This window comes from Heptranchias perlo, chromosome 18 (assembly GCF_035084215.1).
Source record: "Heptranchias perlo isolate sHepPer1 chromosome 18, sHepPer1.hap1, whole genome shotgun sequence".
Lineage (NCBI taxonomy): Eukaryota > Metazoa > Chordata > Chondrichthyes > Hexanchiformes > Hexanchidae > Heptranchias > Heptranchias perlo.
In genome coordinates this window covers 36188156-36203513 of record NC_090342.1, presented here as the reverse complement: position 1 = coordinate 36203513, position 15358 = coordinate 36188156, and the positions used below count along the sequence as shown (strand labels likewise).

Genomic DNA, 15358 nt, shown 5'->3' with positions numbered 1-15358 from the left:
ACATAGGCTGCTACTGCAAAGGCAGTTTGCAGTGTTGTTTAGATGTACGGCTAATCTGAAGTTACAGGAAGCTTTGCTATCTCATGACCCTTGTGGATATATAAAAGAGCATGTATTGAGAAAAATCAACTCACCCCATCAAACTTGTTCCTTCCATATATTTACTCATGATTTCTAATAAGAATTAACTGGAATTCTGGGACGTATGTCTTATATTCACATATCTGAACAGAAATTACCAATGGAACTTAGTAAAACAGTAGGTTACCAAAGTGAAGCCTGAGTCACAAATTAACTCAAAAATGTCCCCTCTCTGCCAGCTATATGGATTTAAGTGGAAATGACTTAAGGCAGCATCCAGGGCAGAGAGGAAATGAAGTAAAATGTAACTCATATGAAGAAACCCGAAGAATCACTTATCTGCTAAAAGTTCATTTTTTACCTGTCGTGTAACTGTCCAGAATTTCCGGCGCAGTAATGCAAGATTAATCTGTACACCAACAGCTGAAAAAAAAGATTAAATAATTGTCCTTAGTTCAAAGAAACTAATTGCTTCCTTTTCTGGAATGATTTCAAGTTATAACAACTCACAGGGTAAAAGCAATAATCCACACCATAGGGAAGGGGATGGTGGGGGAAACTGACGGTGCAATGAGTGAGCACACTGATGCTGAGTTCTGGGCAGTGATAAGAAGTGTATTTTCTTTGTGATTTGTTCACACAAGTGTTGGCAAGATGTTTTCCTCGTGATGGAAAGAAAACTTAATGTAGAGCTAACCTGCTACCTCGTAGGGAAAGGCAGCTAGCCACCTTCTGGGCTGGGGAACAACATAGCTGGTCATGAGTGAACTTATAGAACCAGGAGAAAATACATATACAAAGATTGGCAGAAGGAAGAAATGAAAACATTACAGACTAGGGATTGTGTGATTGCAGTCGGTTTGAACACCATACTTTTATTTCTCAGATTTGGGTTCAATAACCATTTAAACTGATAGTATGAAAGTCTCCTTGGCCTGCTGACTGAAAGGTTCAACATGAAATAAATTTAGGGAAGTCTCATCCTGTGGTACCCTAATGGATGTGCGTTGACAGTATCAATTTGCCCAGAATTCAGCAGAAATTGGCACCAATATCTCCTGTTTGCTGACTGTAAAGAGCCTACATGAAATGAGTTGGGGCATTCTCAACAGAGTTTCTACTGGGCATAAACTGGAACAACCTCACTCAGACATCATTGCATTATTGGTTGTTACCTCGCAATGCTCTATTGATCATGACTAGCATGCACCAGCAGTAACCATAGATATCATGACTACCATTTCCACTGATGAGTGAAGTGTATCTGTTAACTGTCAAACTGAAACCAACTCACAGAATAAATCAAAACCTTTATACAGTAGTCTCATAAATTCGAGAGAAACTTTTCTGGTATACCTTGCAGAATCTTCGCCAATTCTGCACAACACCGGAAATTCTAGTCAGGCCTTAAAAGAACTTACCAAAGATAGGCACGTGCTTCATTTTAATATGTCAGTGTATCGTAATAACATGTTTATGACCACAGATGGAACATTTGGTGTTTCCCGCTGGAAGTGCACTACGATTTGAGTTTGCCCGCATAAAACAAGCATTGGGGGCAGGCACACACTGGACTTACAGAATTAAGTTCCAGTCAAGTTTATCTTATGTATAATGAGTCAATTTCTTATCCCACCTATGTGATGTAATAACCATGTATCAAATTGTGTTATTGGCCACAGGCACTACACAAACAAAGCTATCAGTTTGGACTTTGGAAAAACACAAAGGAAGGTAGGACCTAAGAGAGCACTGACAGTCATTTAATCTAACTGCTGCTAAAAGTGGAAAATGTTTCATTTTCCAGCACTTCCGTCCTTCATTTTGAGCACAAAAATGGTTCAAAATATAAAAGAAAATAGAACAGAGACCCAGAAACAAAGGATCTCAATCATGTCACCCATAGCCCAACACAGCTGGGGATCCGCATAGGCCAAAGCAATAATGTTGCCTGTTAATTACATCATAATCACATTAGGCTGTTTACTAGTCATTTTTTTGATGGCAAGCAGGAAAATATAAGATCATGGGAGGTTTAATGGTTCATCTAAATAATTGCATTATATTCTAAAACATATATTGGCACTAAAAGTTAAATAGCTCTACCCCCCCCCCCCCCCCCAAAATAGCCAAACACTTGGCACATTATTAAAACAGCACTGCTGGATAGTTAGTTCATTCTAGGACACTGTACACTGCTTCCTGTCATAGTAGGGTACATCACAATAAGGAACAGTTAAGAAAATGTATACGTTCCCCGAATGGCTCAGTGAGATTTTTCCAATGAGTAGCTGAGCCATACAGACCAGAAAGGTCCCAGATTTCTTTCCCAGTCTCTGATGTGAGCTGATCTCAGCCAAGTTGTGGGGTTCAAAACCCCTTTAACAAAAGACATTTGAAGGAAAGGGTTAACTGTGCCCCTTTTAAACAAAGACATTTGAAAACCTGCAAGCACAGTAATGTAGTAAACTGTGTTCTCACAAATCCTGTTATCCCTTAATGACGCTGATGGTATTGGAGAAGTATGAGTTTTCGGATTGAAGACATTGGGATAGAAATTGGGCCATGTGGCGCCCGTTGTTTTGGTGCTACGCAGCCTCCCGAAGTGCCAAGATGGCATCTTGGCTGCACGTTTCCAGCGTGACGTGCGTCGGACGCCATCTTGGTATAGGTATTAGTGCATGCGCAAATACCGAACGCCGGCAGCATGTAAAGTGAGGAGAAAATGGATACAATCAGCGTGCAACACTGATTTCGACACCATTTTGGGAATTAACGCTCAACTCAACACACAGTCTTAACCACGACCATCTGAACATGTCTTAGAGTGCCTGGAGGATGCCCCCACCAACGCTATTTAAAGGGACCATGCAGGATTTACAGGTTAGTGGCTGGATTATTGCTTCATGCTGCTGATGCATTTGTAACTGTTTTTGGAGGTTCCTATACTTGAATACTAGGATGCGGGGACATTTAGAGCCAGGATGTGCAGGAGTGAAGTTAGGAAATGCTTCTACACGCAAAGGGTGGGAGAAGTTTGGAACGCTCTTCTGCAAATGGCAGAACTGTTCTGACAAAAGGTCTTCGACCTGAAACGTTAACTCTGTTTCTTTCTCCACAGATGTTGCCTGACTTGCTGAGCTTCTCCAGCATTTTCTGTTTTTATTAATGATTTGCCTGATGTATGAATTGTTAAATCATTACATAATAACGTTGCAAATTATTAAGTGTATAACGGGACTTTATAGAGGAAAATCATATGTATGGTTTGATTTTGCTTCATGAACGTTCATATGAATTATAACATCATTAAATAATTACTTTTGATTAATGAAACTACTGTGAATGAGGGTGACTTTCTCTGCTTGACTATTTGTCCAGTTCCAAGAATCAAAGGAAATAAGGTTAGCTCTACAAGGGTAATGGTAGGAGTTCAGCTGTCTAAAGATCCCTGCTGGAAGTATGTATGTGTGGATGTCAGGTGAGCACAGGGTGGGGCTTGACTGCAATACTCCTTCTGATGAATAGCCTGCTGACCCTGACCGTTAACGTTCACTCACTAATAACAACAATTAGGTGAGCTACTGGAAGTCACCAGGTGCCTGTGAAACTCTACAACAACAGAGAGCGAGGGCCCAATTTTAGCAGGGGTGCGGGTTCTCGGCGGGTGGGCAAGCGGGCGCGTGGGTAACGCGCCCGGTGAAATTAGTGGGTTTCCCGCGCGATCGTAGCAGGCAACGCACTAATTGGAGCCACTTACCTGCTCCTCCGGGTTCCCCGCTGCTGGTCTGCGCGTCGGGCGGGCTGCGCATGCGCAGTAAGATCTGTCAGCTGGAGGCGCTCTATTTAAAGGGGCAGTCCTCCACTGACAGATGCTGCAACCAATAGCAAACATGACTGCATGGAGCAGCCCAGGGGGAAGGCTGCTCCCAGTTTAATGATGCTTCACCCCAGGTATCAATACATGGGGTGAGGAGGAGGGGGAGGACAGAGATCTTCCTCCACCCGGCGGGCGGGAGGAAGCGGCCCGCCTCTGCCACCAGGAAGGCCTGGCTCGAGGTGGCAGAGGAGGTCACCTGCGCCACCAACATATCGCCCACCTGCACACAGTGCAGGAGGCGGTCCAATGACCTCAGTAGGTCAGCCACAGTGACTACACGTAGTCTTCCCCCCACACTCCGTCTGCCACATCACTGCCCCCACCCCACATCTCCTTCGGCACTGCCAACACTACTCTGTCACATCACCCCTCATACCCACTCAAACCCCATCCTCATCTTACCTGCACCTACTCACCTCGCCAGTACTCACCCCGCCACTACCACGCAACCCAATCCTCATACAATCTCATGGCTCTATCCCATACTCACCCTCTCGTGCATCTCTCTCACGGCCAGCCTCACTCAACCTGCCACCACCTGTGCTGCAGCCACAGGGCATGCATCACATATGTGCAGTAGGCAGCGTAAGGCAAACGTGTCGTGAGCATGAAGGGGATGCACAAGGGTGTTTGAGGGTTTGTCATGGTTGTTACTTCTATTGAATTTCAGAACAAATCACATCACACATTATATTGGCACCACTACTGCCATGTCTTCGCGAATCTTGTCCGGTTTGTGCAATAATGCCCGCTCCTGGGTATCACTATGAGGACCCACCACTGGTGCCACCCATTGTGTCACTGCAGAGTGGGTGTAGGTGTATTTGCAGGGCTCTTCTGCGCAGACGACTGAGAGACATCGGCGATGTCCCCGGTTGCACCCTGGAAGGCTGCGGAGGAGAAGTTCGGGAGGGCAGTGGTGACTTTGACAGCGACAGGTAGGAAGATGGTGCACGGGCCAGCCAGGAGCAGCTCGGCATGAAAGAGGCTGCAGATGTCACGGCTACATGTCGAGTGACTCTGAGCCTCCGTGTGCACTGCTGCTCAGAGAGGTCCAGGAGGCTGAGCCTCAGTCTGTGGACCCTGTGGCAAGGGTAGTGCCCTCTGCGATGCATCTCTCTCTGCAGTAGCCCTCCCTCCTGCTGTGCAGGTGGATGTGTCACAGCACTCTGTTGCGGAGCTCCACGTGTCAGAGGTGGACGGCGTGGATGGCGAGGCTGGTGATGCTGTTCGCCCTCCGAGGAGGTCATGACTGCAGCTACGGCGGCCCCCATCCGCAAGATGTACATCTGAGGGGGTCCGCAAGGTAGGTACATGTCTCCGGACCTCGGGGTAAGTGTGCAGGTTGGTGACTTTGACCGTCAGGAGGAGGGTGGTGGAGGCCAAACTTTGTCCCAAGTGACAGAGTGGCCTCCTGCAATGGGTGAGGGTCTCCCCCACCCCACCTGTCAAATGGACCTTTGCAGCTGCCACAGGCTGACAGCTTCAACACGTCCATTCGATCTGGGAGTGTTTCCCCCAATGTGGGAAACAGTCCCATGTTGATCCAAAATCACACACAGTCCCTTAATCAGGTCAGTTAATGACCTGAAATAGCTAAATAAATACTCTCAAGTGGCATCCCACTGGCTTTAATTGCCTGCGGGATTCCCACCAGCGGGGGCTGCGCGCGCACGCCGGCGCGTCAGAGGGGAACCCGGAAGTGGGAGGGATCGAGGCGGGATCCGGTCGGGATCCTGGATTTCACGATTTTCGAGGCCCCCCCGCCGAGAACGCACCCGATAGCGGGTGCTAAAATCGGGCCCCTAGAGTCTTCAGGAGAAGGGGGGAGGGGAAAGGAGAAAATTACTGAGAAAATAGGGAAAAGAGGATAAATAGAGGGAAAGTGGGCAAATATACTAATTAATGTATATTTTAACATATTTAATATATGTTTGGACAATTGAGGGGTAATTTTAACCCCCAAGAATGGGTGAGTTAGGGCCAAGTGGAAGGATAAAGTAGCAACTTTGGAGCGGGACTGTATCTCAGCTCCAATGTGCCTACTTCTGGGATTACTTAAATGAAGGGACCGAATGTAATGTATCCAAGTTTGCTGACGATACAAAGCTAGGTGGGAAAGTAAGCTGTGAGGAAGACACAAAGAGTCTGTGAAGGGATATCGACAGGTTAAATGAGTGGGCAAGAAAGTGGCAAATGGAGTATAATGTGGGGAAAATTCACTTTGGTCGGAAAAATAGAAAACGGAGAATTTTTTAAATGGTGAGAAACTATTAAATATTTATGTTCAGAGGGATTTGGGAGTCCTAGTACATGAAACACAGAAAGTTAGCATGCAGGAACAGCAAACAATTAGGAAAGCAAATGGTATGTTGGTCTTTATTGCAAGGGGGTTGGGGTACAAGAGTAAGGAAGTCTTGCTGCAATTGTACAGGGCTTTGGTGAGACCACACCTGGAGTACTGTGTGCAGTTTTGGTCTCCTTACCTAAGGAGGGATATTCTTGCTTTAGAAGCGGTGCAACAAAGGCTCATGAGATTGATTCCTGGGATGAGAGGGTTGTCCTATGAGGAAAAATTAAGTAGAATGGGCCTATACTCTCTGGAGTTTAGAAGAGGTAAACTCATTGAAACATAAAAGATTCTAAAGAGGGCTTGACAGGGTAGATGCTGAGAGTATGTTTCCCTGCCTGGAGAGTCTAGGACTAAGGGACATAGTCTCAGGATAAGGGGTCGGACATTTAAGACTGAGATGAGGAGGAATTTCTTCACTCAGAGGGTCATGAATATTTGAAATTCTCTACCCCAGAGGGCTGTGGATGCTCAGTCGTTGAGTATATTCAAGACTGAGATCGATAGATTTTTGGACTCTAAGGGATTCAAGGGATATGGGGTTCTGGCGGGAAAGTGGAATTGAGGTCGAAGATCAGCCATGATCTTATGGAATGGCGGAGCAGGCTCGAGGGGCCATATGGCCTACTCCTGCTCCTATTTCTTATGTTCTTAGGTTTTTAGCCCAGGCGCATTAGGATGTGCGCACACAACAGAAACCCAAAGGTCCCATCCACACTTAAAGCCGGCGGGCCGATATTTAAAGGGCCAATTCAGGTAGCTGAAACACTTTAGGTACTCAACTTTTTGTGGATTCTGCAACAGAAATGGATTTAACTACTCCTGAACGTGTCTTCCGTGGCTTCTGAAATACGCCATTGAAACGGAGGCGAGTTGCAGCCGAAGCTCATATGGATCTTTAAACCAGTGATTGATACACCTCAATAAAAGTGAAGTATTGCAACTGGGCACTCTGTTCTCTCAAACGTTTGGTTGGGAGTTCTTTGTGTTTAGATTGCGATTTCTTTATTGAGATTCAGAATTCTTGAGTTCAGACAAATTTACCTACATCTTGGAGCCCCTCAAACTGACAAGATCAGGATGGGGGGCGCAACGGATCTATTCCACAGTACATCTGAGGAGGAGGAAAATGAAGATGGGAAACTCATTGCCAGAGCAGCCATGTGCATTGCTGCCCGTGATGCCAGGGGTGCCCTCATCTCTAACAGCTTCTCAGAATGAGATTTGCAAGTTGAAGACTTTGAAATACTCAGGCCGCCTGGAACAACCACCGCCAACTCCCCTCCCCCCACCAGCGGCCTTTGCACAAAACAGTCCTTCAACCACCCATACACCCATTGCACACACGCCCAATGGGTGGCATCATGTCTTGGCATTGACGATGAAGCACATGAAAGGGCGAATTCACAAAAGGGACTCCATAAAGGCCAAGACATGGCAATGGTGGTGATAATGATTAAATTTAATGTACCGTAACAAAAAAAAATTAACAACTTGACAGCTCATCAAACACCCTTGTGCACACCCTTGGTGAATTACAATTGCTTAGCCTTTCTCGTTTTACGATTCTACGTAGTGCATCCCCTGTGGCTTTAGGAGAGGTAGTGGCAGGTTGCTCAGATCCTTGCCCTGACTGCTGAGATGCTCTCAGCCTACAACCCTGGGGATTTTGGAGCCTGTGGACTGTTCCACCTGCACCTGTGGAGGGGCAGACTCGGCCATCAGGAGAGGAGGCAGCATTGTGGGTACTGCTTGAGGAATGGGGCAACGGGTGAGACATGGGAGCGCTTTGAGTGGAGTCCCCACTCCCATGTCCCACCTGTATCTGTGCAGGGGCAGACTCGGCCATCAGGAGAGGAGGCAGCATTGTGGGTACTGCTTGAAGAGTGGGGCAATGGGTGAGACATGGAAGTGCTTTGAGTGGAGTCCCCACTTCCATGTCCCCTTTCGCCATCATCCCTCTCCTAGGCCAGCACAACATCACTCCCACCACTCTGCTGGCCAGCAGGTTGGTGAGCAGATATGCCACATTGTAAGGCCACGGCTAACGTATCTGTCTGCCTGTTTAAGGCGACAGACATGTTGGCATCCAGAGTGCACACGGCCATTGTCATGGCCTGCATGGACTCATTTGAGAGCCATGCTTGAAGCTCAATGGAGGCTGTCACTCTCTCCATTGCCGACATTCTCGCACTTATCTGTGCCACCAATCCAATAGCGATGGAGTTGGACTCCTCCATCCTCTCTGCTATTGTGGAGAGTGTGCATGACACTTTTTCTATTACCTCACAAAGTTGCTGCTGCACCTCTATCATTCTCCTTCTCAACGATGGCCCCTGGGATTTAGCATCTATGTCCAGCTGAGCAGAGCTTGGAGAGGAGTGCGCCATGACACGGACTCTCCACAGCCGCTGCTGCACCAGTGTCTGCTCATGCTTACTTGTGAGTGGTGAATCACCAGGTGACAACCCAACTAGCTGTCTAACAGGAGCCACCAAAGTGCGAGAATCAACGCTGGTGCATGGCTGTATGCCCTGTGACAGTGCACCCTCAGAAGTAATGAGCTCCTCTGAGGAATCGCTTTCTTTCATTTCTGCTGATTCCTCATGAAGTTGTGAAGGCCCTGGAAGACAACAGAAAGCAATATTAATGATTCATTGCAAAAGTGACAATCTTTCCCATGTCCATACTGAGGTCTGGCACAGTTACATCATTGATAAAATCAATTCATTATGTGTGTGAAAGATGTTAAAGTTCTGTCACCAGCCATTTGCGGGTTGTCAGTCTCTCCATCTCCGATGGATAGGCATGCGACGGTCCGACTTATTTCCATGGCCTCCTCCTCCATATCTCTCACCTCCACTATGTGGTGTGCCACCTCCAGTTCTGCTCCTCACCCTTGCGTTTTGCGCTCTCTTCTCCTACAAGGGGAGAAAGTACAGACCTGTGAGTAACTGAAGGTAATGTATTCACTCTACGAATGCATTGCTTTGGGTGAGGCTGACCATGAAAGAAATGCATAAGGGGATGACTATCAGACATTTACATCACATTGCATCAGGATTGGGGTGAGTGGCAGTGGTGGGTGAATAAACTGGAAGTTGAGGAAGTGCATAGAATGTGAAGGATGGTTGCTGCTGCTGACACTTAAGTGGGTGTGAGGAGTTATGTGATGGGGTAGGTGTGCCAAAATAGAGTAACGGGTCGAGGGGTGGGGGGCGTTATTGAACAACACAGGATGTGGGTGAATCAGCATCTGTACTCGCTTTTCCTGACCTGGTTAGGTCATTAAAACGCTTCCTGCACTGAACCCAAGACCTGAGCACTGTGCTCCTGCTGCTCATCTCTTCTACCATCTCCAGCCAAATATTTTTGGTTACAGAGCCAGGTTCTTCCTGCCATCCATGGGAAACATTACCTCCCTCCTGGATCTCATTGCAGCCAGCAGTACATCCAGGGAGGCATCATTAAATCTAGGGGCAGCCTTTGCTGTCCTGGACTCCATTTCTCCTTTCTCTTTCAAAGTCTGTTCTTGGACTGGCCCTTAAAAAGTGGGCTTTAAATCGCGTCATTCATGTGTGCAGTAGACCCGCTGCGCAGCTTGGTGATGCGAAACCTGGAAGCAAAGTTAATTGACTGCAATTGAGATACGATCGCAGATTTAAATGTTCTCTCTTGCCTCAAGGTTCCCCATGCGCAAATCCACCCACCCGCTGACTTCCCGTTGCCATGCTAAAATCATGGCCCTGACCTTCGAGTTCCTGGGCCAGGAAGGAGAAAAATTAGCTAGCCTTCCTGCTGTGAACATTATCCAGTGACCCCTGAGGGAAAGTACATGGGGGTTAAATTGTGCCATGTAGCGCCCGTTTTTTAGGTGCTATGTGGCCACCTAAAACTCGAAAATGTGATCTGAGATGCGTGCACACACTCCCAACAGGAAGTGCGCAGGACACATCTTGGTAAAAGGGTTTGTGCGTGTGCATAACGACTGACGGCAACATGCAGAGCAGGGAGATTATGACGCAAATCAGCGTGCAATGCTGATTTGAATGCACCACTGCTATTTTGCAACTCCACACTCCAGCCAACGCACTGTTTTCACCTCACACAGCTGAACACGGCATTAAACGACATGAAGGACCCCTACCAGCGCTATTTAAAGAGATCATGAAAGTACTTACAGGTTAGTTGCTGGATTATTTCTTCTGGCTGCCGGTGCAATTATACGCTTTTCTGGAGGTTTCCTATACGGCTAAAGTTTCAATATTCTACAGGGAATTATCTGGCTGGTCTTGCAGTACTTTTTGTGTCATTTAAAATATTGTGCTGAAAAAATTTGCTTACAGATATGGGTGGCCTAGTAGGGCTTCCTCTCGGAATTAAACATGACTGGGAGAATGAGGAGAGGTCACGCAGAACAGGACAAGCTGCTAAAAGAGGGAGGAGGAGGAAGAGGAGGAGAGGGCCCTTAGCAGGAGGCCATATCCGCAGAGGGTCTTCAGGGAGCAATTCTCTTACCTCAACTTAAGCGACAACCAGTGCATCAGACGTCTTCGGCTCACAAAAGAGGTCGTGACTGAAATCTGTCAACTGCTGCAGCCACAACTGCAGCCTCAAAGCAGAGCAAGGACAGCATTGCCTGTGGCTGTCAAGGTGACCATGGCTCTTAATTTTTATGCCTCTGGCTCCTTTCAGGCTGTTGCTGGAGATATAAGCAACATCTCGCAGTTTGCAGTGCACTGCAGTATAATGGAGGTTACTGAGGCTCTCTTATACAATGAGAAACACATTCATCTCATTCCCTCTTGCCAGAGACAAGCAGGAGGAGTGAGCACGAGGCTTTGCACAGATTACAGGCTTCCCCATTTTGCAGGGTGTCATTGACTGCACGCACATTGCCTTGCATGCTCCTCATCTGAACTCAGACATATTGATGAACAGAAAGTGATTCCACAACCTCAATATTGAACTGGTATGCAACCACAGGGAGCACATCATGCAGGTGAATGCCCGCTATCCCGGCAGCAATCGTGATTTTTTTCATTCTGCGGCAGTCCTTTGTTCCACCTGTATTTGAACCAGCACAGCAAGTCAAAGGCCGAATACTGGGTGACAATGGTTATCCCCTCATGACATAGCTCATGACTCCAGTCAGGAACCCGTGCCTGCAATGAGAGCCATGCTGCCACAAGGAACATTGCAGAGCACACCACCGGCCTCCTCAAGCAACACTTCTGCTGTCTGGACCGCTCTGGTGGAACCCTGCAGTACTCAGCTGAGCAGGTATTGAGATTTGTCGTTGTATGCTGCATGCTGCACAACCTGGCTATTATGAGGGAACAGCCCTTGCCACCACCTATCAGGCGAGAACCTAAGGAGCATGAGTAAGAGGAGGGGAAGGAAGTGGAGAAAGAGGAAGGGAGACTTCAACATAGACAGGTCCATTCTGTCAAGGCTCTACGAGATCAGATTATTCATGAGTGATACCAGTAACCTCAACTACACCTCCCCATTCACCAACAGTCCCACATTCTTTACCTTTTCTCTCTCACTGACCATCACATCGTCCTCTTTATGATTAGACATATTGGTTCCTTCCTCAGTTCACCGCAGAAATAAAAACCAACACCAAATGCAAATTCAAATCCAGATTTATCAATTCACTCATTTTATAATGCATATAAAATTAAACTATTCACCGCTGTGCATTCCCTTAGTGCCTGTCTTTCGTGTGCCTTTACTTTTCCTAGTGCTCATACGAGGTGCTTCCCCAGTGGCTGGAGCATGAGAGGTGGAAGACTGCTGACCTTCAATTGAGGAGACAGCAGATGGTCTTGGAAGATGACCTCAAGCAGCTCTGGGCGTCGAGTGCCCGGCTTCAGACTGCACCATCTAGGCCTGGGCTGCAACAGTCTGGCCTAGCTGGTTGACAGGCAACAGCAAGGGCACTGGCGGAGTGGCAGGGGTGGGAGCAGGAATGCTGTCATCCTGAGAGAGGGCAGCAGATTTCTCTTGCATGGAGCCACTGCCACATGGAGCACTGGGGTGGTGCTTCAGCAATCCTGGTGATCTGTTGGCGATCAGATTGCTGGACTGCTGTGATGCCCTGGAACCTCATGTCAACAGTGGTACCCAGAACCATGATGGCAGCAGTCTGAGCTTCCAAGGCAGCAATCAGGCCTTTGATGAAAGCTGTTTAAGAACATAGGAACATAAGAAATAGGAGCAGGAGTGGGCCATATTGCCTCTCGAGCCTGCTCCGCCAATCGGTAAGATCGTGGCTGATCTTCTAACTCAACTCCACTTTCCTGCCCTATCCCCATATCACTTGATTCCCTTAGTGTCCAAATATCCATCGATCTCAGTCTTGAATATATTCAATGACTGAGCATCCACAGCCTTCTGGGGTAGAGAATTCCAAAGATGCACAACCATCTGTGAAGAAATTTTTCCTTATCCCCTTATCTTGATACTATGACCTCTTGTTCTAGACTCTCCAGCCAGGGGAAACAGCCTCTCAGCATCTACCCTGTCAAGCCCTCTAAGAATTTTATACGTTTCAATGAGGTCATCTCTTATTCTTCTAAACTCCAAAGAATATAGGCCCATTCTACTCAATCTCTCCTCATAGGACAGCCCTCTCATCCCAGGAATCAATCTAGTGAACTTTCGTTGAACCCCCTCTAAGGCAAGTATATCCTTTCCTAGGTAAGGAGAACAAAACTGTACACAGTACTGCAGGTGTGGTTTCACCAGAGCCCTAATATAATTGCAGCAAGACCTCCTTACTCTTATACTCCAGCCCTCTTGCGATAAAGGTAACATAGCATTTGCCTTCCTAATTGCTTGCTGTGCCTGCATGTTAACTTTCTGTGATTCATGTACAAGGACATCCAAATCCATTTGACTACCAACATATCTTAGTCTCCTTGACATTGTGAGCAGGCTTTCTGGCAGGCTTTCCTGTGCACCAAGCATTTGGTTGTGTACGCCCATCAGCTTTCTTCTGTAGCCTGGGCCATCGAAGACCTCATCTGAATTCTCTGCAGCAGAACTAGTGTGCGACCTCGCTCTCCGGCGAGCTGGCACCTGCGGTATCATTTGCTCCCAACCTGACTCCTGTACACTTGTGCCCGGTGTCTCACCACGTGCAGATCCCTCCTTTATCCTAGCCTGTAAGGTACGCGCAGTATCAGTCTCTAAGCTGGTGGTTGCGAATGTAAGATCGAGGGATGGTATCTCTTCATCATCACTGCCTTCTTCCTCTGCCTCATCTGATGAGGAAGGTTCCAGTTCTTGTGTATCTGAAATGAAAAAGGGACAAGAGTTGGGTTGTAGTGAGCGGAGAGGAGCAAGTCAGAAATGCGTGCTTACACCATCTGCAGCTTGAGAGTCAGAAAAGATTGTGGGATGAGGGAGAAGTGGGAGTGAGAAGGAGGATTAGGTGTGCAGAGACCCTCATCATCTATTCTTCCAGCACTGCCAGTGGTCATGGCCTCAACGACGCCCCTTCCAATGATGGCTAGCACTGCCTCCTCCATGGGGGTTAACACGTGTAGGCGTGCTTGTCCTCCTCCAGTCATTTGTTACTGCCTCCTGTTATGTGCCACCTTCTCCTGCAAGAAAGAGGGAAGTGTGTCAGTGAGTGTTCTGCAAGACATTTGGGTGATGTGGCTGTCATGGTTGAAAAGCTGCCAGTGTGTGTGAACTGTGAGTTGTGGCTTGTAACAATGCTAAGTGGGTGAGAGTGAGGTAAAGCACATGATTTGAATGGTTGAGTACTGATTGAAAGAGACTGTTGGTAGGTGGGTGATGGAGGGTGTGGTGAATTAAGCAGTGGATGAGGCTAGTGGTGCAGTTGGTGGGATATGCCACTTGAAGCTTGAACTCACTCACCTTGACAATTCGTGTTAAATCATTGAACTTCTCCGTGTACTGCATCCACGTTCTTGGAGCTGTGGTCCTGGCATTGTCCTCCATTGCTACTTCATCCCACTGCCTCTTGAGCATATGTCTGGAGGGTCTCCTGCCACCCTGCGGATACAGGATGTCCCTCCTTCTCGCCACCTCTTGCGTCAAGGCCTCCAGTGCAACATCAGAGAACCTTGGTGCACTCTCTCCCAGGTACAGCTATTCTTCAAGGTATTAGTTTACTGAATCACTTCACAAATGACTCCCACCACTTCTCGCAGCCACAATATACCTCCCCTTTAAGAGGTGCAGGCTGCCTTTAATGTGTGCCTGCAGCATTATGAACGAGCGCAGTTTAATCACGTATCACGATCCGCACGCCCGTTTTTGGGGGTATCCAATTTAACCCCCAGTGCCTTTTAGGAGAGGAGGGGAGTAAAGGGAAAACGTGGAGGTAAATAAACACTGCACACAAATTTGTGTTAACATTGTCATTTATATGAAATTAATATGTCTGTGCATTAGTGGATATTAATTATAGATTTATGATTTGCTTCAGGTAAAATTTGTGTCTCTGTAAGTGTTTGTAAACAACTGCCCCAAAACCTGTGAACCTGCTCCACTGCCATTACAGTGGTGGTGTGGGACTCCCAATGGACCAGAAATTTATGTGCCTGACCCTGTCGGAATTTCCAGGTCAGGCATTAGCATATTGTTGGCAGGTGCCCATGCCAGGATAGACATGGGTAGGGTGCCGACCAGATGGGGAAGGCTGGAATATGCAATGGTGGCCAGCCATGGGTTCAGAGCCAGCAGGTCCAGCTGAAGATTGTACAAAAGAAGAATAATGATTCTTTTTCTAGAAAGAGCATTTTTTTTTAACAGCAGCTGGCTGCTTTGCCATCGGTTGATGTAAGGAAACTGGCCATAAGCAACACAGTAAGTCCCACTTCTGGCATTGTGAAGTACTGTACTCCTGCCTCTTGCAGCGTACAGTACGTTGGGGGCACTGGAAGCTAGGCTAGCAGGAGTCCTTGTGGGTGATGCCATGATTTTTTTTTAATGAAATTGTTCGCCATCTATAAACAGCACAAAACTGGAAATGCAGTGAGTAAGCTGCAAGACCTCTAGAGGGA

The 15358-nt window shown here is 47.3% G+C and overlaps 1 protein-coding gene across 1 annotated transcript in view; it reads right to left on the bottom strand.

The window, feature by feature from the left end:
• Positions 1 to 15358, bottom strand: part of cacna2d4a (calcium channel, voltage-dependent, alpha 2/delta subunit 4a) — a 435940-nt gene that overhangs the window by 102924 nt on the left and 317658 nt on the right. The window contains 1 exon segment of the mRNA XM_067999142.1: positions 443 to 504. Coding sequence (XP_067855243.1) covers positions 443 to 504 — 62 coding nt within the window.